This window comes from Thalassophryne amazonica, chromosome 8 (assembly GCF_902500255.1).
Source record: "Thalassophryne amazonica chromosome 8, fThaAma1.1, whole genome shotgun sequence".
Taxonomy (NCBI): domain Eukaryota; kingdom Metazoa; phylum Chordata; class Actinopteri; order Batrachoidiformes; family Batrachoididae; genus Thalassophryne; species Thalassophryne amazonica.
In genome coordinates, this window is record NC_047110.1 from 105,680,986 (window position 1) to 105,707,340 (window position 26,355).

Here is a 26,355-nt window from a genome sequence, read left to right on the forward strand (position 1 = left end):
AGCAATTACAGCCTCAAGTCTTCTATGATGCCACAAGCTTGGCGCACCTATTTTTGGGCACTTTTGTCCATTCCTCTTTGCAGCACCTCTCAAGCTCCATCAGGTTGAATGGGGAGCGTCGGTGCACAGACATTTTCAGATCTCTCCAGAGATGTTCAATCAGATTCAGGTCTGGACTCTGGCTGGTCCACTCAAGGACATTCACAGCTGCAGTCGTTTAAAGAGGCGAGTAAAGACTAACCATGCTGAGTCAGCGGCAGCGATCCTGATTTATTTCTTTACTTTCAAGGAGCACCATGACTGCACCAAATGATCACGTAGCTTGTGGTGCAACGTGTAAAGCGAAGCGGATTAACAAGTTTGATATCAACAGGTTTGATATCTACACTGATGGAAGGTAAATAAGAAAAAAAGTCAATAGGAGTTAATGCCTTGACTGAGGTGATAATTATGTTTGTAAAATAAACACATCAAAGCTGAGGGTGTGTCCTGCTCATGCTGCTCCAGGAGGAATCGAGGACCCAGATCCAGACTGCAATTAAAAAAAATCAATCATCAAATATTGGAGAAAATTAAAAAATCCTGCACAGTCCTCTGCAAAGGTTCTTAGCACTCTACTCGTTTGAAAATGTAGTTGATTTTCAGAAATGCCCCAAAATTTCTATACCAAGAAAAATCTTCACTGAAAATATTTGTCAAGGTTTTTTTTTTTAAGGAACGTTCAGTCAGCATAGCGTCAAGACACATATATAAATTCATTTTTTGTGTTCGTGACAATTAAGGATGACAGACCTTAGTTACATTAGGGAGCAAAGGTCAGAGGTCACAAAACTACACACTGGAAATCATCGACTTTCCGTTTCTTTCCTCCATCCTTTTCTGCTTTCCTCACTCTAACCTTTGTCTATTCCTTCCTTCTTTTTTACTCCTTCCCTCCTATTTGTCCTGTCCTTTCCTTTTCCTATCATTTATTCCTTCCTACCGTAATCTTTCTTTTTATCCTCTCCATTGCTCCCGTTTTTCCTTCATTCCTCCTTTCTCATTCAATCTTTCCTCATTTCCTTGTTCCTGCCCCCTTTATTCTTCCTATTCTTTTTCTTTCCAGGTTTGCTTAATCCCATTCATCTTTTTCTTTTGTTCCTTACTTCCTTCCCTCTTTCCTTGTGCACTCTGAACAGCTCAGCATGCTTCCTTGTAGTTTTTAGCATAAATCAACAGAAAGTGTTCAATTTTCACATGAAGCTCAACAAATGTTCATACATGCATTTTTTAAAATTGATTTTATTTTATTTTTTTTATTTCAATACAGGTTCGACCCTGAACATGTTGGTAACAAGTGAGGAATTAGTTTGGTAGTAAACAGTGCAGCACAGAGGAATGTTAACAGACAAGAGGAGTCAAACATGCTCAGAATGATGCCTCAACAACCATTTTACTGTTGTGAGGACAATTTCTGTCATTTTGAATTTGAGCCTATTGCAGTATGTAGAACTACTGAAGAACAGTTTTTAAGCAGTTTAACATGTGAAAAAGACTTTTTTTTTTTCCTGCAATTTCCAATTTCAGTGGGTTAATCCCGAGTAGATTTCAAACATCAGCAAGTCTATTTTAATGCCAAGCCAGAAAATAATTGCTTTTTGATTCAGAAAACTGTTCTTAATTTCTCATTATAGCTTATTATTCAGAAAATAGTGTCTTCTCGTTGTAGTTTCATGATTCAGAATAGACACCTCACCACAAAAAGCTGATTTCTTCTTTGCAAAATTAGTGTTCAGTGTAAAAAAAAGAGTGTTATTCCCTACAAACTACATAATTTAAATACAAACCGTTTTTAGACGTCTATGAAACTCTTAAATCCAAATTAGCCTGTGCTCAATTAGTTAGTGCCTTAATAAAAAACACTATAAAGCTCATTATTAATGACAAATGACTCTACACCATACAAGTAATTCTACTGTGAATATATTAAATCTTTATCCTAATAATGTGTAAATATTTTGAGAGTGAAAGCATATCTAACTGTACACAACAGTAACTAATTTAGCTAGCAGCTAAGCTAATCAGCAAAAGTTGCACTCATGTTTTGTGTAACATTAAACTTTTAATGTAGGCGTCCACCTATTTTGGTAAAAATTCACAAAACATAGAAGTCCAATTTGACTTCTAAGTTAGGGAAGGTGACCGCTTTATTATACTAGCAATAACTGAAATATTGGTATTGCATGCTAATGTGGTGTTGTCCATTCAGCTGCTCCCATTTTGCTCCCACAGCGGATACAGCCAGATCCCCATCGGTATTTAGCACAATTTTTTATGCCGGATGCCCTTCCAGACGCAACTCCAGTGTAACCTGGAGAAACACACACAGCCGCTGGTGTTCCAAAGAGGTCTCCCATCCACGTACTAACCAGGCCCCGCACTGCTTAGCTTCTGAGATCTGACAGGAGCAGGAATAAGGGTCTCAGTTAGAGCATTTTGTAAAATAAATAAGTTTGAAAATTTGTACCATAATTCAACTTGTGCACAATGGCTTTGTACACACCTAGGAGACTAACGCAGTTACGATGTGATCCATGTCCTCCTTGGGAATATCGAGCAGTTCATAATTTTTTCTATTAAGTGCCCATTTAATTCCTTAAACATTTAATATTCAGTTTTATTATAAATGATCTAACAAGCAGATTAATTTAAAGTTCATTAAAGGGAGAGGGTTCAAATTCATGGACATATTTCAACATTTTTATAAAAAGTAATGCAATAGTTACTTCCCCTAGTAACTAATTACTTTTATAATGCTGTAACTCAGTTACTTTTTGGGAGAAGTAACTAATTACTTTTTTGAAGTAACATGCCCAACACTGGTGATCTAGGGTCCATTTATTGAGAAAGTAACATCAACTGAGAACATGCGACCATTTTGGGGCCAATTATGTCAATGTCAATTTTATTTATATAGCACATTTACAACAACAGCAGCTGCCCAAAGTGCTTCACAGTAAAAACAATATCAAAAACCATACCACCAAAACAGAACATTAAAATTCCAAAATATACAAAAACACATAAAACCAGACACACACAGCTTAAATTGTATTAAAAGCCAAAGCATAAAAATGAGTCTTAAGAACAGATTTAAAAGACTCTAGAGATGGAGCAGCTCTGACGTGCATAGGCAAACTGTTCCAGAGTTTAGGCGCAGCCACCGAAAAAGCCCGATTATGCTGAATTACTGAATGAACCGTTTATGTTTTCAACATTTTTTAAAATCATTTAACCACATACAGCAACACATCCAAGTACAGGTACTATCAAAAATAAATATAAAAATAGTTAAGCTATCAAATGTACATAAATTTACAATTTATGATGATTTATTTAATGAATTTAAAGCCTACTTTATGCTTCTGCAACTCTGTAACATAGAATGACATGCCTGACAGTTTTAAAGTTCTCTGTCTCTGGATTATGCTTTATTCTGGATTAACTTGACCCTCAACAAGATTTTCTTTCTACAATCATCACTTCCAAATCAAAGGTAAGCTGAATATTTTCCTCTTTTACTGACTTTGTGCTGTAAATGTGCAGACTTTTCTGATCCATTTGTAATCAGCTGCGCGCTCAGGGCTGGATCCAGAGTGAAAATCTGACAGATGCATTTTTGCCCAATGATAAAATAAAAATCATACACGTCTTGTTATTCAATAATCTTTACTCTTTTATTTATGTGCAACATACACTGTCACACTTCTTTTAATATATTTATTATACTTCATGGACCATAGTGAACACTTCTTATTTGTATAAATATGATGTCCTAAAAAACAACACTATAACAAAAATTGACATGGTGGATCCTTGATCTCTGGACATAAATAGGAACAAACAAAATCTGTAGTTTTTGTCAAAAGCATTTCCTTTCAGACATTATTGGCATGAATATCTTTCCATATATCTGAGCTGAGCTCTTACAGCTGCTGTGCTGCACGTCAGGATGTAATTTGTAAAGAAATACAGCACGTCTCATTTTGGGAGGAAAAAAACATTTTAGTTGATTGTAGTTTCTTGTCTGTATTACATTTGTAAGAGGTGTCATTTTATTTAAAGCCGCAATTCATTTTGAAGTTATTAATTCCGACCGGACTCTGTCTCAGCAGAGAGCCGCTCAGCGTTTGGAGCTGTGCCAATGGAACAGAGGATGATTCTCGTTTCTTGACTACAAGAGTCCCAGTTAGTGACTTTTATCCACACAAAAGTGGCTCACAGTATTTTAATGGCTTTGAGAGGCGTTAAGAAGCAGACTTGGCGTTTCTGAAGAACCAACGAGCTAGTGGATCGAAGCATTGCTTCAATGATTCACGCTTCAAAGTGGAGTTGCACTACAGAAACGGTTGATTACAGACCCGCTGCAGACCAAACCCTGAATATCTGACTTTATTTGTACATCAGTATGACTCAAACTCGGAAAAATACGTATAATTTATGGACAATCCGTATAGGTTTACATGTATGGTCGGAAAACCATCGAAAATGTAATTTCAGTCATAGAATACCTTTCAAACACACTATTGTCTGAAAACTATAAACCACTCACCATTTCTTGCTGAAATAAGAGCCCAATTTTCCTTGCACAACTTTTTTCCTGGATGCCATGATCATCGACTCAACTAGACTGACGCTATGTTTGTTTGATCCAGTTTGACTTTTCCTGTGTACATCTGCGTGGTGCATTGTGGGATCAAATCAAAAACTGTGTTCACCACGGGTACATGTTCGGCACTATTCAGGATTATTCTAGTTTTTTTTTTAACCGATGACGAACAATGCATAAAAAAATCTGAACGATGCAACTGCATCGGTCCAAACCGGTCTTCGGGCCTGGCGCTATAAAAACTATTATATTGGATGGATGGATGGATAGCTTTATTATCATTGTCATTACAACAACGAGATTTCCACACTCACATTCCACAGACAAACAGCAAATAATCCACAATTATTACTTGTTTACCGTAATAATGGCACACATCAGAATTAAGACAACACTTATACATTTGACATTGTTTATGTGCACTAAACTTGAAGCAGTCCGTTTTCCAAATTGAGGCAATGTGAGTGTGTGGTAGCCGCTGCAACTGGAGTCGTGCCACCGCCAGCTTGGGGGGAACGGGGACCTGCCACAGCTAAAAACCGAACAGCCTGTGCAGCCCCCACAGGAAGGGGTGGCGTGAGCGGTGGCCGGGATGGGCTGTGTGATGGGGGGAGCAGGAACGGAGGTGAAGGGAAAAATGGAGCATGCTTCAGTCTTTTGTCCATGTGTAAGTCTGTCAGTTTATTGTCTTTGTGTGTTGAGATAAGAATGGAGAAGAATAATCTCACCAAGGCCTGAATAAATTCCTCTGGAGGTAAACAGTGGGCAATTTGTCCTTCAGGCTCGATAAGTCTGGAGCGTTGTGGTTGAGCAGTAAAAAACACTTTTTTAACAGTTCCACTTGAACAACCAAATCCCAATTATGAATTAAGAATATTCCCCGGCCTCCGAAACCTTCAACTTCAACTTCAGCTGCAAGGCACACATCTGCTCTAAGATGTTATCCAATTTGCGTCTGAGTTCAAGAGTCATTGCAGTCTAAGAATGCACTGCCTTGCCAACCTCGTTAATCATGATGGACAAGTGAGGAGCTGCGGTTCTTGATGCCGCCGTCTTGCCGATTTTCCGGTAGTTCAGGGCAGCACATAAGCCAAAAAGTACCAGCCCTGCTACCATAAAACCAAAAATGAATAAATCCCCGACGTCCTCAACGGAGAAAGGTGCCAAGCATGCCACATGCCAAGAGCTCCAGGAGTCGAGAACATAGCCCGCAGGATATGTTCCATCTGGGCAGGTAGGATCCCCTGGTCCTGACCTTCTTGTAGAAAAAATGGTGTCAATAGTGTTCAGATACCAGCTGATCAATTCCATGGTTAATCCAATAGTAGTCCAATAGATCCAGTATCCAATATAATTTGAGGAATTCACAGTCTGGTGAAGTAGGGACTTGAAGGTTAAAGCAGAGAGCAGAGATAAGGGAGAGTGGAGGAGATGCGACCGCCCTCGTCGGAGTCCCAATCTGATGGTAAATGAAGGATTCAAAGCAGAAAAGTGTCAAATCACAGCCTTTTGTGTTATGTGTCGACGCGGGTTGAGGAGCGGACCTGTGTCTGACGGAACCCAGCGCTAAAATAACCAGAAAGCGGTTCCAATAACAAAAACAATTTATTTGTTCACCCTCTGGTGCATAATAAAGTGTAGAAACTAAAACAGCGTCATTCTGGTGGAGTGAAGGCTGGCACGCTCTCCAGCGCCCAAAAGGATAGAAGCCCGGCGCTTCTGGACTCACTGTTACCGCCAAACACCCCCCAGGTGGACACGACAAACCGACTCTCTGCGAAGGACAGAAGAGGCGAGGCAAGCCAGCAGCCACAACCAACATCCTTCAAAAGACACACACCACCAGCAACACATTCAGGTCTGTATTTTAAGCTTTATGCAAATGAGCAGCTTCTCACAACAGGTGGAGGATCACTTGTCCGCACGCCACAGCAGTGAGAAGCGAGCTGCACAATTCTCATCACAATTCAAATCTACTGCGTAACAAAATACCAAGTTACTATCAACAAGTAGTCAAACAATTAATCACCTCTGATGTGTGCTGACAGCATGTGTCCCTCACCCTTCCTGCTTCACAGGCACGATGTGTCAAACCCAGGCGCGGTCCTCAGCGTCTCACAAACGAACATCACAAGGTCGAGTTCCCGGCAATTCTGCTTGAATCACACATGGCTTAAATGCAGAATGCCATCCAATTATCTGCTTCAGCTGAAAGTCTTTAAGTTTGCATGTGAGCACCATCCACAGGTGCTGCACATAATGTTGATGAGGGTGAAGGACTCTTCTGTCAGCACCTTCTCCACAGACAAATCAGTTTTCATACGACCTGGAGAGCAAAGAAAAGAAAAGAACACCAAAATGTCCAGCCACACCCCCCCCCCAACACACAACAGTACCCCCCCTTTAACGGGAAGCCTCCCGGCAACCAAACAGACCAGGTCCGAGAACAGCACCTCCCTTCGGGGTCCTCGTCAGGAAGCAGACAGCAGGACAGGGCACCGCAGCTGGAAGGTCGGCTGGCATCAACAAAAATCCCAAACAGTCCCTAGTACAATCCAACATACAAGAAAAACATAAAACCCACCCAAAACCTCCCCAGGGGACCATCCCATCCAACCCCGGGAAGAAAAGAAAAACTCCCAAACGCAAAAACCCAACACAGCCCCACAAACACAATACAAACATAAATGCATAAAAGAAAAATAACAAACAACCCCCCCAGAACGACCTGCAGAGCCCAACCCCCCCCCCCCCCCAGAAGGCCTTTACCGCCGGTTCCAGGAGGAATAGCCAGAACCGGAATCCCACAAAGGTCCCCAGGTGTACATGGAGCAAACGGCGCCCCCCAGAGGACCGTACCATCAAACCCCAGGAGGCACCCTCCCCACAACCCCGGAACCCCAGACCCGGCCACACCTGGCCAGTCGGCCCCACAAGCCAATTCCCCCCCAGAGGACCGTCCCATCAACCCTGGAGGTGGAACCCGGAAGGAAACAAAACAAAACAAAACAAAAGTCCAACCCCCGGAGGACTACCTGAAACAACCCCGGGGGCAAATAAAACAACCGTAAACCCTGTTACCTTCCCCGGCACCCCGAAAGACCCCAGGTCCCTCCCAGAGCCCCTCGGCGGCTCAATTTTGGCGAACGGCTCAAAACAGTAAGCCGGGGAAGGGAACAGGAAAAACTAACCCAGCCCCAACCCCAAGGCGCAGCGGAAAACCGGAAATACGTCCGGTGCCCCAACTCGACCATACCCCAGCCTCTCGGGAGGGGTGGAACTACCGAAATGGCGAACGGCAAGAGATCGGCCCACCCCTCCGACTGAGGTATGTTCCCGCTGCACCACACCCCAGCAACACCAATGACGAACGGTACAAAGGCTCACCGAGGCTGGAGTGGAATCGGGCCCTAACCAAACCAAGAAAAACGCCCCTAACAACCCCCCCCCCCCCCCCCCCCCCCCCCTAGGTGCAGAGGTCTTCTGAGAATGCTCAGCGTGACCAACCTGCACCACCCCACAACCCACAAGACGAACGGTCTTGGGGCAAGTAAGGCTGGGGTTAGGGATGTAGGGAAATAAAAAACAACAAAACGACCCCAAAACCTAAACAGAAAATACCTAAATACACATAAAAATAACGATAAAGTGAGCCAAGACGGGCTTCTAACCGCCTAACATTCACTCCACCAGACACGCCTCTGACTCCCCAAACAAATTATAACCCCTATTCAAAGAGAACAAAACATTAACCCATACAAGTTTTTTGTTTTTTTTGTGTATTATTTTGCCTGTCCCAGAACACCTGGAGATACGTCACCATTATTTTTCTTGACGCTTATATGTCGGGGCAATACAGTGGTCTCTGCTCGTCCGAGCTGCATGGGCTCGTCAGCAAGAGGAGCCAGAGGTCCCGTCGGAGGAGCCTCAGTGGGGCGAAGAAGAGGCGGCCCAGATCTGTGTCGGGGAAAGCCCCGAGACAAAAATAACCCGCTCTGATGGCCGCCCTCTCTCGTGTCCACGCTCCTTCATCCGATCATCTAGATGAATCACCAACGATATTAGCTCATCTAAATCGTTTGGCTCGTCACGGACTGCCAGCTCGTCTTTTAATGACTCATTTAACCCATCTACAAACACTCCTCGTAAAGCTGCGGCATACCAACCTGACTGAGCAGAAAAAATCCGGAAGTCCACGGAATACTCCGCCGCACTCCGCCTCCCCTGCCTGAGATTCAGCAACCGTTGGGCAACGGTATTCATTTTTACCGGATGGTCAAAAACCAGTCGGAACTCCCGGGAGAAATCCTTAAAGGATCCTAACAATGGCGAGTTGTTACTCCACAACACTGTGACCCAAGCTAAGGCGTCACCTCGGAGCAAATTTGTCACATATGAAACACGGCTCCCATCAGAAGAGAAGGAAGCCGGTCGCTGAGCAAAAACCAGAGAACATTGCATCAAAAACGAAGCACAGGCTTCAACGTCTCCCGCATAACGCTCCGGATGACAAATACTCGGTTCGGACGCCGAATCTCTGGGTGACGGAGTTATCTGCACCGGTATCGATGGTGCCGCAGCTGGAGCAGCAGGAAGCGGAACGGCTTGCGCTGCAAGCTCCGTAACATGGGCGTCTGTTTGTTTAATTTGGTTTGCGAGAAGCTGTAATTGCTCCCATATTTTCTCCAAGTGTTCTAGAACTTTTTCGGCAAAAGGAACCGCCTCTGCCGCTGGGTCCATTATGGAATGGCCGGGAACTACTGTTATGTGTCGACGCGGGTTGAGGAGCGGACCTGCGTCTGACGGAACCCAGCGCTAAAATAACCAGAAAGCGGTTCCAATAACAAAAACTATTTATTTGTTCACCCTCTGGTGCATAATAAAGTGTAGAAACTAAAACAGCGTCATTCTGGTGGAGTGAAGGCTGGCACGCTCTCCAGCGCCCAAAAGGATCGAAGCCCGGCGCTTCTGGACTCACTGTTACCGCCAAACACCCCCCAGGTGGACACGACAAACCGACTCTCTGCGAAGGACAGAAGAGGCGAGGCAAGCCAGCAGCCACAACCAACATCCTTCAAAAGACACACACCACCAGCAACACATTCAGGTCTGTATTTTAAGCTTTATGCAAATGAGCAGCTTCTCACAACAGGTGGAGGATCACTTGTCCTCACGCCACAGCAGTGAGAAGCAAGCTGCACAATTCTCATCACAACTCAAATATACTGCGTAACAAAATACCAAGTTACTATCAACAAGTAGTCAAACAATTAATCACCTCTGATGTGTGCTGACAGCATGTGTCCCTCACCCTTCCTGCTTCACAGGCACGATGTGTCAAACCCAGGCGCGGTCCTCAGCGTCTCACAAACGAACATCACAAGGTTGAGTTCCCGGCAATTCTGCTTGAATCACACATGGCTTAAATGCAGAATGCCATCCAATTATCTGCTTCAGCTGAAAGTCTTTAAGGTTGCATGTGAGCACCATCCACAGGTGCTGCACATAATGTTGATGAGGGTGAAGGACTCTTCTGTCAGCACCTTCTCCACAGACAAATCAGTTTTCATACCACCTGGAGAGCAAAGAAAAGAAAAGAACACCAAAATGTCCAGCCACACCCCCCCAACACACAACATTTTGTGTCTGATTTAACCGGTACATGCTGCGAGTCCGAGTCTGAACACCATTTGAAAAAAATAAACAGTCGGACATGACTCCTCAAATCAGCGAGTGTCAACGCTGAACTTTAATTTGTACCTCTGTTACTGTGCACGTCCAGACTGCTCTGAGTTTTTAAAGGAAATACATTGCGATCGGGTGGGACATTTTATCTGATGTGAGCAAAAAAATCCGTTACACAAAATCTGTTATATATGTTGTTTATTACATGGAAAACATTACAAAAACAGTGGGACTTTTTTTGTCCATTGACTGCGAATATCTGGTTTATATGATTTAGGTGAGTTTTACCTCTCAAAGCTTTGATGATGAAGTCTCATCCATCCCACACAGCTGACTTTATTTTCCCAAGTTTTTCTTCTGTTCCGATCTGAAGGGAATCTGTACATCTTGAAGCCCTTGTTGTGTCTATTTGTGCCTCCAGTGCACAACAACCCATCATTTTCAGCAAATAAATAAAACAGCTGGATTTTCATGCAGACAGATTAACAGCAAACGTTATTTTGAACCCAAGATGGCAACAGAAGTCACGTGACCGTTGTTTTTTTTAAAGGGACTCTATGGTGATCCAGAGAGGCAACTAGTCCATTCCCAACTATAGAAATTGTCCATCTGTCTGCCACAGCCATATGAAAAATGGGATTTTGGGCTTTTCCAGCTATTGAGTCCTCTGAGGCACCTGTGTGCCCGATCACGCCCAGAGAATTGCACTCCATGGCCAAAATATAAAATGCATGGTTGCTAGATGCTGACCAGTGACTTCAATCTTGTCAGCAGCGAGGAACAAGCAGAACACCTCAAACCACACCTCTGTTGCGAAGTCCGTCATTTTACTCCCTTAGTTACACAAATGGAGATTTCAGAGGAGAGTTGCTCTGTTTGATTGCTGTTGATGGGTCTGTCTGGTGAAGTTGAAGCTATGATGATTTTGTTGTATTTGTAATGTCATGTTAAGGTACTGTTATTGGTCTAAAATACCAGATCGACTAGAACATATTAAACTGTGCAGAATTAGCTTCGTGCCCAGGGTACCACATAGTCCTTGTATCAGATCGATGTTTAGATTGCAGAGGGTACCTGTGGTGTTATTTGGACCTGAAGAGAAAGATGGTCGGGGTAGCAGGTAGGTCTTCTCTCTGGAGCTCTTCGGTTCGAATACTCTCTCATCACAGAGATGCTGCTCCAGAAGAACATTTGCAGGATCATTTTCCTCCGTTGCTCCTTGTCTCAGTTGAATGCAAGTTCAGCTTCCTCCGTTTCAGTCTCCTTCCACCAACAGGATCTTTGTGACTCAGGAAGCTTATCCAAGAACTGACTGGCACAGGAAGGTGGTGCAATCAACGCCTCAACATAAGATGGTGGGTTTGGAAAAAATAGAGAAGTTTGCATCTCCTCTTTTCTTCCATTATCTAAACCAGAGATGACCTCTTCTGCTTGTTCTCCAACCCTTCCTGTTCCACCCGCTGCCAATTAACAAAGTCAGGTGTGCTCAGCCAATCAAGAGCTCGGAAAAAAAAAGCCTTGACCAATCAGCTGTGGCTGCAGCAGCAGGTACATATGGAAAACATGGAGGCAGGTGACCTTTAGAAGCAGGGTTAGCGACCTCTAATCTAAAAACATGCAAGTGGGATGTATTTTTGACCATGAGAGTTAAATGTTCCAGTGACGGGCCAAAACAGGACAATCAGAATAAGAAAAAAATCCTCACTGGGCTGAAGCTGAAAGGCTTTGTATAAAGTATTGTCCCACAGCGCCATCTGGTGGCTGTGTGGTGCCTTAACTAAAGTCAGCTTTCAGTTTGATTCCCTGTCACACAGGTACCCTTTAGCAAGGCATCTTAGTTCCATAGTAATGCAGGTGGGCACCTTGCATGGTGGGGCACTGACCGACGGGTGAATGTGAGATACGCATCACTGTGTTTTGGAGAAACATTACAGACAACTTTATGAAGCGGGTAACTTTGGTTAAGGTTAGTTCAAAGGTCAGCGCTGCAGACTGCTGCCCAAAGAGTCAGACTGGTTCAGCCGCAAACATATTTCTGAAATGTAACAAAATATTTAATGTGAATCCAGATAAAAGTTCAGGAAACATGGATAGTTAACTTTATTTTGATTTTACAAGAAAATAAGTTTTTATTCATGTTGAAAATGTGCTAATTGTGTAAAACATGATGAGTGACTATCATAAAGAACTCTGAAGTTTATTTACAGAATGTGAACATTTATCGCAGTTTGTGAATCACAGTTCTTGTCCGTGATCCTTCTAGCGGTTCCCGGTTACTGCAGGGTCCGACTGAGGAACTCCACCAGCAGGTGATGAGGGAAGCCAAAATCCATCTGAATCACCACGAAGCCCTGTGAATGTGCACACACACACACACACACACACACACACACACACACACACACACACACACACACACACACACACACACACACACACACACACACACACACACAGGACATGGAGCATGACCTCAAACATTGTACTCCATGAGCCAGGAGTCATCTTTTTTTACCTAATCAGTACTACTCAAGGTGACTAAACAACTCTCACAATCCAGCCTCAGTGTGCCAAGGCTTACATAGAAATGTATGGTGGCCATCACTGGGTGGCAGCTATAGCCAGATGCAAGTCAATGAAAAATGCTCCAATCATAATGAAAGGTAATACCACATTATTTGTCTGATCATAAAGATTCCAAGAAGGTATAGTTTGGACTATGATGGAATGTTCTGGAGGTATGGGGTAAAAATGGCAAAATGGTGACAAAGATCAATTTCATTTTGTACAGGGGTTAAATGTTAACATTGCTCAAAATTAATGGTTGCATTAATGGTATTTAAAAAGGAACAGACTGTACCATCTGTCATGTTTATATATGAAGTTATGGGGTAACATATATCATACTATATGTCATAGAGTCTAATGAACGTCAACCTTGTTTGACTTTTACGTGGGAGATCAATAAGTGCAACCAATAATTTTCATCACTTTTTACCAAAACTGGAGCAACTTTAACTTTTGGTCTCTGTACAACTTGATGACCTTTGTTACCATTTTTGCTGTTTTTAACCCCATAACCATCAGTCATAGATAGTCCAAACTACACCTTTTTGGGGTCTTTATGATCAGACAACAATATGGTATATTTGTCCATATGATTGGATCATTTTTCAATTTTGAGCCCTGTGTAATTCTTCATTGACCCCCACCTAGCTATAGCTGACACCCTGGATGGCCACCATACAGTTTTGTGCAGGTCATGGTACACTGAGGCTGGATTGTAAGTGTTGTCTCGTCCCCTTACGTAGGATGGATTAGGTCAAAAATGTCTCCTGGCTCATTGACTATTCCATGAATGAAACAAACAAAGAGCACTCACATCCCGAGGAAGAACTTCTGGATTGAAGATATCAAACAGGTTTGTCCCTTGTTGGTCCAACAGCCGAGTGACTTCCACCCGAAGAACTAAAATAAAAATACATTCACACAGTTTCGTCAAAAATTACACACACTGAGGAGACCCCCTGTGAGTCATGCACTCAACATCATATCGTGTAAGCAATTTAAAAATTGTGCATCTATTTGGATTTACTATTGTTTGACATGCAGATGTACGGCATCAAATAAAGTGGTGGACCAATGAAAAATTGTGTTTCACTTGGAAACACATTGGAAACACTCAAATAAATTATGTTGTTTCAAATTAAATTAACACATAATATTTACACCAACTTGTTAACTTGGAGGAACTTAATTCATTTGAGTGTTATAAACTGAAGTGATTTTAATCAGGCTTCTTATTTTTTTTCCCCATGTACCAAAACCAGATTCCAGGAGGCACTTGAATAACTGCCCATCTAGTTTTATTTAAGTCCATCTCTCACCGGACAGAATTTTAGGAACGCCGACCTTTTTCACCGCCTCTTTTATGAACTCTGCAAGTGTTTCATTCAGCTGCTGGCACAAAAAAAGAAGAAGAAAGATAAAACAACAACAACAACATTACAACACATTTGACTTTTGTTTGCAGCCTTCGTAAAATTCTTGCCACCATCACTATTCTCTGGGTGATGTGGTCCTATAGCACCCCCAAGGTCACAGCATGCATGAGACACTGTATATGCACTGTACTGAGATCAACTGAGCATGCTCACACTATTGATTTATGATTAGGTAAAGAAACCCAAGAATCACCCAATCCCAAGACAAGGATCACCCAGACACCTGTACCCAACCAAACCCTGGGACCACCCATATCTATTAACAACACCCCTTAATCACAGAAAAATGCAATTAATTACTTAAACCCAATAACTGCCCAAATCTACTGTTCAATTGCAATAATCAGTCAAACCGGTTAATAATTCAAAACCAGTAATCACCGAATCCCAAGACAAGGATCACCCAGACACCTGTACCCAACCAAACAAACCCTGAGACCACCCATATCTATTAATAACACCCCTTAATCACAGAAAAATGCAATTAATTACTTAAACCCAATAACTGCCCAAATCTACTGTTCAATTGCAATAATCAGTCAAACCGGTTAATAATTCAAAACCAGTAATCACCGAATCCCAAGACAAGGATCACCCAGACACCTGTACCCAACCAAACAAACCCTGGGACCACCCATATCTATTAATAACACCCCTTAATCACAGAAAAATGCAATTAATTACTTAAACCCAATAACTGCCCAAATCTACTGTTCAATTGCAATAATCATTCAAACCGGTTAATAATCCAAAACCAGTAATCACCGAATCCCAAGACAGGCGTCACCCAGACACCTGTACCCAACCAAACAAACCCTGGGACCACCCATATCTATTAATAACACCCCTTAATCACAGAAAAATGCAATTAATTACTTAAACCCAATAACTGCCCAAATCTACTGTTCAATTGCAATAATCATTCAAACCGGTTAATAATCCAAAACCAGTAATCACCGAATCCCAAGACAGGCGTCACCCAGACACCTGTACCCAACCAAACAAACCCTGGAACCACCCATATGTATTAACCAATCACAATTCATTACCCAAATCAAATAATCACCGAATCCCAAGACAAGGATCACCCAGACACCTGTACCCAACCAAACCCTGGGACCATCCATATCTATTAATTACACCCCTTAATCACAGAAAAATGCAATTAATTACTTAAACCCAATAACTGCCCAAATCTACTGTTCAATTGCAATAATCATTCAAACCGGTTAATAATCCAAAACCAGTAATCACCGAATCCCAAGACAGGCGTCACCCAGACACCTGTACCCAACCAAACAAACCCTGGAACCACCCATATGTATTAACCAATCACAATTCATTACCCAAATCAAATAATCACCAAATCCCAAGACAAGGATCACCCAGACACCTGTACCCAACCAAACCCTGGGACCATCCATATCTATTAATTACACCCCTTAATCACAGAAAAATGCAATTAATTACTTAAACCCAATAACTGCCCAAATCTACTGTTCAATTGCAATAATCATTCAAACCGGTTAATAATCCAAAACCAGTAATCACCGAATCCCAAGACAGGCGTCACCCAGACACCTGTACCCAACCCAACCAAACCCTGGAACCACCCATATGTATTAACCAATCACAATTCATTACCCAAATCAAATAATACCGAATCCCAAGACAAGGATCACCCAGACACCTGTACCCAACCAAACCCTGGGACCATCCATATCTATTAATTACACCCCTTAATCACAGAAAAATGCAATTAATTACTTAAACCCAATAACTGCCCAAATCTACTGTTCAATTGCAATAATCATTCAAACCGGTTAATAATCCAAAACCAGTAATCACCGAATCCCAAGACAGGCGTCACCCAGACACCTGTACCCAACCAAACAAACCCTGGAACCACCCATATGTATTAACCAATCACAATTCATTACCCAAATCAAATAATCACCGAATCCCAAGACAAGGATCACCCAGACACCTGTACCCAACCAAACCCTGGGACCATCCATATCTATTAATTACACCCCTTAATCACAGAAAAATGCAATTAATTACTTAAACCCAATAACTGCCCAAATCTACTGTTCAATTGCAATAATCATTCAAACCGGTTAATAATCCAAAACCAGTAATCACCGAATCCCAAGACAGGCGTCACCCAGACACCTGTACCCAACCAAACAAACCCTGGAACCACCCATATGTATTAACCAATCACAATTCATTACCCCAAATCAAATAATCACCGAATCCCAAGACAAGGATCACCCAGACACCTGTACCCAACCAAACCCTGGGACCATCCATATCTATTAATTACACCCCTTAATCACAGAAAAATGCAATTAATTACTTAAACCCAATAACTGCCCAAATCTACTGTCCAATTACAATAATCATTCAAACCGGTTAATACTCCAAAACCAGTAATCACCGAATCCCAAGACAGGCATCACCCAGACACCTGTACCCAACCAAACAAACCCTGGGACCACCCATATGTATTAACCAATCACAATTCATTACCCAAATCAAATAATCACCAACTCCCAAGACAAGGATCACCCAGACATCTGTACCCAACCAAACCCTGGGACCACCCATATCTATTAATAACACCCCTTAATCACAGAAAAATGCAATTAATTACTTAAACCCAATAACTGCACAAATCTACTGTCCAATTGCGATAATCAGTCAAACCGGTTAATAATCCAAAACCAGTAATCACCGAATCCCAAGACAGGCATCACCCAGACTGTTATGTGGGCCGCTGAAGAGGAGGTACTGCTGGCCCACCACCACCAGAGGGCGCCCTGCTTGGAGTGCGGGCTCCAAGCACGAGAGGGCGCCAGACCCAGAAGAAGTGACAGCTGTCACTCATCGCACCAGCTGTCACTCATCTACACCACTATATAAGCCGGACTGCAACTCCACCTCCCCGCCGAGAAATCGACTACCGAAGAGGCAATTTCTCTGCTGACTCAAACCGTTGAGTGATAATCTGAACTTCTTTTGCAGCCGTTATCCTGTGGTGTTCGTCCTTATCTGTGGGATTGGTGTTTGGTGTGACAGCGACGGCTTCGCCTCACACCCCAAACCAGATAAGTGGATTAAACAGGAGCTGCACGAGTGTGTGATTGGAGGTGGAGGTGCTCCCTCCTAACTGTGTGCAGACTGTGGATTACTGAGTGTGCGGACTCACACTCATTCATCTTGTCTTTGCTTTCTGCCAGCAGTACCAGGGTCGACAGCCGAAGACGGAGGCCACCTGGGGACTCGGGACTTGGTGGCTCCGGTGTTCTTCTTCAGACCGTTGGTGGTGGAAGCCGTGTGGGACGCGGCTTCTCTCTCGTCGGGGGTCTTCTATCTTCGAGCCTGCCCACACGTCACCTGGTGTTAATTGACTTTGCAAATTTTGTGTATTTAGTTGTGTGTTATCACAACATTAAATTGTTACTTTTTGGCTTATTCATTGTCCGTTCATTTGCGCCCCCTGTTGTGGGTCCGTGCTACGACACCTTCCCAACAGGATTTCTCGGCCATTCGTCATGTATTCCGAGGGGCGTCAACCCGAGCTTGAACGGCCAATGGAAGAGCCAGGAGCACAGGCGTCAGCGGGAGGCATGTTGAGTGAGCTGCAGCAGATCTTAGCCACCTTCACGGCTCGGCTAGATTTAGTGACCGAGCAGAATGTTCTCCTTAACCGGAGGGTGGAGGCTCTCACCGCCAGGGTGGAAGCGTGCGATCAGGGCGCTGCTGCAGCCACTCCTCTTGCTGGTCCTGGACCTGTAACAGACGTTCCACTGGTCGTTCAATGACCCCCCCCACCGTCCCCTGAAGCATACATAAGCTCTCTGGAACCGTACGGGGGCTGTGTTGAGACGTGCGCAGACTTCCTCATGCAGTGTTCGCTCGTCTTTTCACAGCGTCCTGTCATGTACGAGTCAGACGCCAGCCGGGTGGCTTATGTTATTAATCTGCTTCGAGGAGAGGCACGCGCCTGGGCTACGGCGCTTTGGGAGCAGAATTCACGGCTCCTAACGTCTTATGCTGGGTTTATACGGGAGTTCAAACAAGTGCTTGACCATCCCAACAGAGGCGAGACCGCTTCGAGCGTGCTGCTGTCAATGAGACAGGGGCGTCGCAGCGCAGCCGAGTATACAGTTGACTTCCGCATCGCGGCAGCGAGGTCCGGCTGGAATAACGTTGCGTTCCGCGCCGCCTTCGTAAATGGACTGTCTCCGGTCCTGAAGGAGCACCTTCTGGCTAAGGAGGAACCGCGGGATTTTGACGGGCTTGTCGATTTGGTTATACGCTTAGACAATCGTTTAAATGAGCATCGTCGGGAGCAGGCCGGGGGGCGTGACCGGGCACGAGCCGTCCCTCCCCCTTCCGGTTCCGAAAAGGTGACGTCGTCCCCACGCTTCACTGCCAGAGAGCTCCGTGTGGCTACAGCTCCCCCTGCTGAGGAGGCTATGGACACGAGCAGGGCCAAAGTAAAAACAAACGTCAGACAAAGGAGGCTGGCCCACGGGGAGTGTTTTGTCTGCGGCTCTTGTGAGCATATGCAGAAGGACTGCCCCAAAACGGTCAAACTACAACGCCCGTCCTTAGAAACTGGGCTAAGGGTGGGCCATAACACGCACGCGGGGAAATCCCGCAAATCTGCATGAATCCCAGTGACGATCCTTTGTGGGGATCTAACCCTTCACGCCCCAGCACTGGTAGACACGGGGTCGGAAGGGAATCTGCTGGATAGCAGATGGGCAAATGAAGTAGGGCTCCCCCTGGAGGCTCTGCCGGCACCATTGCAGGTGCGAGCACTAGATGGCACCCTGCTTCCATTAATCACACATCAGACACAGCCAGTGACCTTGGTTGTGTCTGGAAATCACAGGGAGGAGATAGTGTTCCATGTAACACCTTCTACCTCTCGAGTGATTTTGGGATTTCCATGGATGGTGAAGCACAATCCCCGGATAGATTGGCCGTCCGGGGTTGTGACGCAGTGGAGCGAAACCTTCCACCGGGAGTGTTTAGGATCCTCGGTTCCTCCCGGCATGACGGCTAATGAGGAGGTCAAAGTCCCCCCCAATCTATCGGCGGTGCCAAAGGAGTACCATGATCTTGCTGACGTCTTCAGCAAAGATCTGGCGCTCACTCTTCCCCCGCACCGACCGTACGATTGTGCCATCGATTTGGTCCCGGGCGCTGAGTACCCGTCCAGTAGGTTGTACAACCTCTCACGTCCGGAACGCGAATCAATGGAGACCTACATCTGGGACTCTTTAGCTGCCGGGCTGATCCGGAACTCCACCTCCCCGATGGGTGCTGGTTTCTTTTTTGTGGGCAAAAAGGACGGCGGGCTCCGTCCATGCATTGATTACAGAGGGCTGAACGAGATCACGGTTCGCAACCGATATCGGTTACCTCTGTTGGATTCAGTGTTCACGCCCCTGCATGGAGCCCAAATTTTCACAAAATTGGATCTTAGAAACACGTACCACCTGGTTCGGTTCAGGAAGGGAGACGAATGGAAGACGGCATTTAACACCCCGTTAGGTCACTTTGAGTACCTGGTCATGCTGTTCGGCCTCACTAACGCCCCCGCGACGTTCCAAGCTTTGGTAAATGACGTCTTGCGGGACTTCCTGCATCGGTTCGTCTTCGTATATCTGGACGATATGCTCATCTTTTCCCCGGACCCTGAGACCCATGTCCAGCATGTACGTCAGGTCCTACAGCGGTTGTTGGAGAACCGGCTGTTTGTGAAGGGCGAGAAGTGCAAGTTCCACCGCACTTCTTTGTCCTTCTTGGGGTTCATCATCTCCTCCAACTCCGTCGCCCCTGATCCGGCCAAGGTTGCGGCGGTGAGAGATTGGCCCCAACCAACAAGCCGCAGGAAACTGCAGCAGTTCCTCGGCTTTGCAAATTTGTACAGGAGGTTCATTAAAGGCTACAGTCAGGTAGTTAGCCCCCTGACTGCCCTGACCTCCACCAAGGTCCCCTTCACCTGGTCGGATCGGTGCGAAGCCGCGTTCAAGGAGTTGAAACGCCGGTTCTCGACTGCACCAGTTCTGGTGCAGCCTGATCCTGATCGCCAGTACATAGTGGAAGTGGACGCCTCTGACTCAGGGATAGGAGCCGTGCTGTCCCAGAGCGTGGAGGCTGATAAGGTTCTCCATCCTTGTGCCTATTTTTCCCGCAGGTTGACCCCAGCTGAACGGAACTATGACGTCGGCAATCAGGAGCTCCTCGCGGTGAAGGAGGCTCTTGAAGAGTGGAGACACCTACTGGAGGGGGCGTCGTTGCCTTTCACGGTTTTCACGGACCATCGGAACCTGGAGTACATCCGGACCGCCAAGCGGCTGAACCCCAGGCAAGCCCGCTGGTCTCTGTTCTTTGGGCGCTTTGACTTCCGGATCATGTACCGCCCCCGGGACCAAGAACCAAAAATCAGATGCGTTGTCCCGGGTGCACGAAGAGGAAGCCAAGGCGGGGCTGTCGAACCCCACCGAGACCATCATCCCCGAGTCCACTGTCGTGGCCTCCCTTACCTGGGACATGGAGAAGACCGTCCGGGAGGCCCTGGCAAGGAGCCCGGACCCGGGGACCGGCCCCAAGAACAGACTGTACATCCCACCAGAGGCCAGAGCTGCCGTATTGGACTTCTGTCACGGATCCAAGCTTTCCTGTCATCCGGGAGTGCGTAGGACCGTGGCAGTGGTCCAGCAGCACTTCTGGTGGGCGTGCCTGGAAACCGACGTTCGGGACTACGTCCAGGCCTGTACCATCTGCGCCAGGGGCAAGGCAGACCATCGGAGGACCTCGGGACTCCTCCAACCCCTGCCGGTGCCTCACCGCCCCTGGTCTCACATCGGCCTGGACTTCATCACGGGCCTCCCGCCGTCCCAGGGCAACACCATCATTCTCACGATAGTGGACCGGTTCTCCAAGGCGGCCCACTTCGTGGCCCTCCCGAAGCTCCCGACGACCCAGGAGACGGCAGACCTCCTGGTCCACCACGTCATGAAGCTGCATGGGATACCATCGGACATCGTATCAGATCGTGGTCCCCAGTTCTCTTCGCAAGTTTGGAGGAGCTTCTGTAAGGAGCTGGGGGCCACCGTGAGCCTCTCGTCCGGGTACCACCCCCAGACAAACGGCCAGGCAGAGCGGGCTAACCAGGAGTTGGAGCAGGCCCTTCGCTGCGTCACCTCCGTGCGCCCGGCGGACTGAGTCACCATCTGGCCTGGATCAAGTATGCCCATAACAGCCAAGTCTCGTCTGCTACCGGCTTCTCCCCTTTTGAGGCATGTTTGGGGTACCAGCCCCCATTGTTCCCGCTGGTGGAGGGAGAGGTCGGTGTGCCCTCGGTCCAGGCCCACCTCAGGAGGTGCCGCCGGGTGTGGCGGACCGCCCGCTCTGCCCTGTTGAAAGCCCGGACGAGGGCCAAGACCCATGCGGACCGCCGGCGTTCCCCGGCCCCCACATACCAGCCCGGGCAGGAGGTGTGGCTTTCAACAAAGGACATCCCTCTCTGTGTGGACTCCCCTAAGTTGAAAGACAGATACATTGGACCATTTAAAATCCTCAAAATCATCAACCCGGCCGCAGTGAAGCTCCAACTCCCAGCTTCACTGCGGATCCACCCTGTATTCCATGTGTCCCGCATCAAGCCACACCACACCTCGCCCCTCTGTGCACCTGGACCTACGCCGCCTCCTGCCCGGCTCATCGACGGGGAGCCTGCTTGGACAGTCCGCAGGCTCCTGGACGTCCGTCGTAAGGGCCGGGGGTTCCAATATCTGGTGGACTGGGAGGGGTATGGACCTGAAGAACGCTCCTGGGTGAAGAGGAGCTTCATCCTGGACCCGGCCCTCCTGGCCGATTTCTACAAAAGACACCCGGACAAGCCAGGTCGGGCGCCAGGAGGCGCCCGTTGAGGGGGGGGGTCCTGTTATGTGGGCCGCTGAAGAGGAGGTACTGCTGGCCCACCACCACCAGAGGGCGCCCTGCTTGGAGTGCGGGCTCCAAGCACGAGAGGGTGCCAGACCCAGAAGAAGTGACAGCTGTCACTCATCGCACCAGCTGTCACTCATCTACACCACTATATAAGCCGGACTGCAACTCCACCTCCCCGCCGAGAAATTGACTACCGAAGAGGTAATTTCTCTGCTGACTCAAACCGTTGAGTGATAATCTGAACTTCTTTTGCAGCCGTTATCCTGTGGTGTTCGTCCTTATCTGTGGGATTGGCGTTTGGTGTGACAGCGACTCACACCCCAAACCAGATAAGTGGATTAAACAGGAGCTGCACGAGTGTGTGATTGGAGGTGGAGGTGCTCCCTCCTAACTGTGTGCAGACTGTGGATTACTGAGTGTGCGGACTCACACTCATTCATCTTGTCTTTGCTTTCTGCCAGCAGTACCAGGGTCGACAGCCGAAGACGGAGGCCACCTGGGGACTCGGGACTTGGCGGCTCCGGTGTTCTTCAGACCGTTGGTGGTGGAAGCCGTGTGGGACGCGGCTTCTCTCTCGTCGGGGGTCTTCTATCTTCGAGCCTGCCCACACGTCACCTGGTGTTAATTGACTTTGCAAATTTTGTGTATTTAATTGTGTGTTATCACAACATTAAATTGTTACTTTTTGGCTTATTCGTTGTCCGTTCATTTGCGCCCCCTGTTGTGGGTCCGTGCTACGACACCTTCCCAACACAGACACCTGTACCCAACCAAACAAACCCTGGGACCACCCATATGTATTAACCAATCACAATTCATTACCCAAATTAAATAATCACCGAATCCCAAGACAAGGATCACCCAGACACCTGTACCCAACCAAACACTGGGACCACCCATATCTATTAATAACACCCCTTAATCACAGAAAAATGCAATTAATTACTTAAACCCAATAACTGCCCAAATCTACTGTCCAATTGCAATAATCAGTCAAACCGGTTAATAATCCAAAACCAGTAATCACCGAATCCCAAGACAGGCGTCACCCAGACACCTGTACCCAACCAAACAAACCCTGGGACCACCCATATGTATTAACCAATTCCAATTCATTACCCAAATCAAATAATCACCCAAATCCAATAATCACCCATTGCTAATTGCAATAATCAGCCAAACCAATTAATGATCCAAAGCCAATAATCACGCAAAGAAAGAGCCATCATACAGGTGAGTTGTTGAATGAAGTCTAACCAAACAGGTTGAGTCAGGTCACATACTTCTTCACATACTTCACATACTTTAAATTGTGAGCTGATCTGAAAAGTTGCTCTTGTACAGTTTTATGTTGTGTTCCAGTGATTGTGCTCAAACTCCCACCTGCTGGTCGTGTGAGGACAGTTCTGCTTGAATCACAGAGACTCTGCAGCAGAAAAAAAAAAGAATTACTGTCTCACACACACACACACACACACACACACACACACACACACACACACACACACACACACACACACACACACACACACACACACACACACACACACACACACAGATATGCACCAAACGCAGACTCACTGTGGCACTTCCTCTGTGGTTTCTAACGTCTCTTATTTTATCTGCACACAACCCGGATGTTTGCACTTTGGCGTGCATGAGAGGTTGGTGAAGGAAGCTGCCAGTTCAGACTTCACAGTGCAAAAAGTGCACGTAGCTGCCAGGTTGCTTGGGTCACCTCCACCCAGTGACTCTGTAAATCTCACCTGAGCCACCTTGGTTCAGGGACGCTGGTTGGAAAAATTGCTTGAACCACCTTCATCTAATGTGTGACTATGCAAACTTCATTGGAGGTACCCTGAGCCAGGTATCTGTGATATAAATCAGCCTTCATCTCCCAGCTCACATGGAATATAACTACAAACAAGTACTACGTGTCCACATTGCTGCCACCACAGTGGTTAAATACTAAAACCTAGACAGCCAGTAATAAAGCCACACAAACCCTGCAGAAAGGATTTTATATGAATAAAGCCAAAGAAGATACATCTCGATGCTCTCTCTCTACATATATGTGGTTTTGAAGTTACATGTAGTTTGAAATGCAAAAATATTCACATCACAGCAGTTTTCAACAGTGTGGTGTTCCATTTTCCTTGACCTCTATCACCACCTGGACCTTTTCCAGTTACAGCAGCCTTATGAAGGTCTTACTTTGAGGCGTTACCCTTCAGGAAGACTTTCTTGTCTGCATAGAAAGTGGTGACCACCGTAACCACCTCCTACAAATGAAATGCACATAAGAAAAAAATTAATCACACATAGTACAAGTTTAAAAATGAACTTCAATCTATATGTTAAAAGCCAAGTAGCCTCTGTGTACATGCGTGCGTGTGTGCGTACGGCTTCAATCACGGACAGACTGGGGAGAGCTGACATTTGCCATTTGAATGCTTATGTATTTTAGATCAAGGATGGAACATTGATAAGACAAATATTTTTGGAGAAATTGCAGATATTATGTAACGTGAACAATGGATGTTGATAATTACATTCTGGACTCATATGCCATTCCAGTCATTATAAAAAAAATTGTAGAATTTATTAACACCCTTGAAAAATGTCAGCTACTTATTTTATAAACACTACCCAGTCTGGAGTCCGTGGATCTCTACGGGCAGTGCACTAGTTTATTTTATATTACGGCTGAATGGATCCTTGTCATTTGATTGGTGCTTTGTATGTCACATGACATGGATTAATTCAATCAACCAATCAAGTTTTATTTCTATAGCACTTTACAACAGTTTTCACTGAACCAAAGTGCTTTCCAATAGCACCAGCTAGAGATAAAATAAAAAGAACAGTACGAAAAACACAATAAGAGCATCCAAAATAGAATAAAAATAGACAAAAAAAAAAGTGTCAAAGCAATTATGTGCAAAAAGCTGCCCTGAACAAGTGTTTTTAACTTAGCTTTAACAGAGGCAAGCTATTAATGGACCTCAGTTCAGGAGGTAATGCATTCCACAACTTAGGACCTGCTTAATTCATCCCATTTGTGTTGCATTGCATTTAGAGTGTAATATGTTTCCATTTAGAGTGCAAATTTGGTACCATTGCACTCTGCGCACACACACACACACACACACACACACACACACACACACACACACCACACACACACACACACACACACACACACACACACACACACACACACACACACACACACACACACACACACACACACACACACACACACACACACACACACACACACACACACACACTCTCCAAACCGCTGTAAGCCGTCTGGATGCATGAAGAGCTGTTCAGATAAAAAGCTGAAAACGCTGACGTGATTTTGGCTGGACTGAGGAACTACACAAAGTCTTTTTTTATGGAAAAAGTCAGTGCACAGCATCACCAGACTGCACGTCACAATTGGACTCCCTATTTAAAGTTCGTGTTGGCCTTTAGCAGCAGTGGAACACCTAAATCTAAGTCGCTTTTCTGTTGTTTATGAATGAATAAAATATCAAATGACAAGGATCTATTTTAGCCGTTATATAAAGCAAATAATGAATGTTTTTACATTCTTTCAACAGAACAAATATTTAATTCGCCTCACCTCATTGAATGGTATGTTCCATCTTTCACCTCATGAAACATTCACACCATTGAACTCAAATATTCATTTTTTGTATAATACGAGGGCTGTCAAAGTAACGGTCCTTTTTATTTTTTTCAAAAACTATATGGATTTCATTCATATGTTTTTACGTCAGACATGCTTGAACCCTCGTGCGCATGCGTGAGTTTTTCCACGCCTGTCGGTGACGTCATTCGCCTGTAAGCACTCCTTGTGGGAGGAGTCATCCAGCCCCTCGTCGGAATTCCTTTGTCTGAGAAGTTGCTGAGAGACTGGCGCGTTGTTTGATCAAAATTTTTTCTAAACCTGTGAGACACATCGAAGTGGACACGGTTCGAAAAATTAAGCTGGTTTTCAGTGAAAATTTTAACGGCTGATGAGAGATT

At 45.5% G+C, this 26,355-nt stretch overlaps 1 protein-coding gene across 2 annotated transcripts in view; it reads right to left on the reverse strand.

The window, feature by feature from the left end:
* Positions 1-12,436: 12,436 nt before the first annotated feature.
* cetp (cholesteryl ester transfer protein, plasma) overlaps positions 12,437-26,355 on the reverse strand; it is a 32,053-nt gene continuing 18,134 nt past the window's right edge. Inside the window, exons 13-17 of one of the 2 annotated variants that reach the window (XM_034177178.1) lie at positions 24,529-24,596; positions 23,698-23,740; positions 14,221-14,290; positions 13,716-13,801; positions 12,437-12,684 (exon numbers count right to left, since the gene is read on the reverse strand). In XM_034177178.1, coding sequence (XP_034033069.1) covers positions 12,607-12,684; positions 13,716-13,801; positions 14,221-14,290; positions 23,698-23,740; positions 24,529-24,596 — 345 coding nt within the window. In that variant the 3' untranslated portion in view covers positions 12,437-12,606. Of the gene's footprint in view, positions 12,685-13,715; positions 13,802-14,220; positions 14,294-23,697; positions 23,741-24,528; positions 24,597-26,355 lie in introns of both variants that reach the window. The other variant, XM_034177177.1, reaches the window with a different exon arrangement.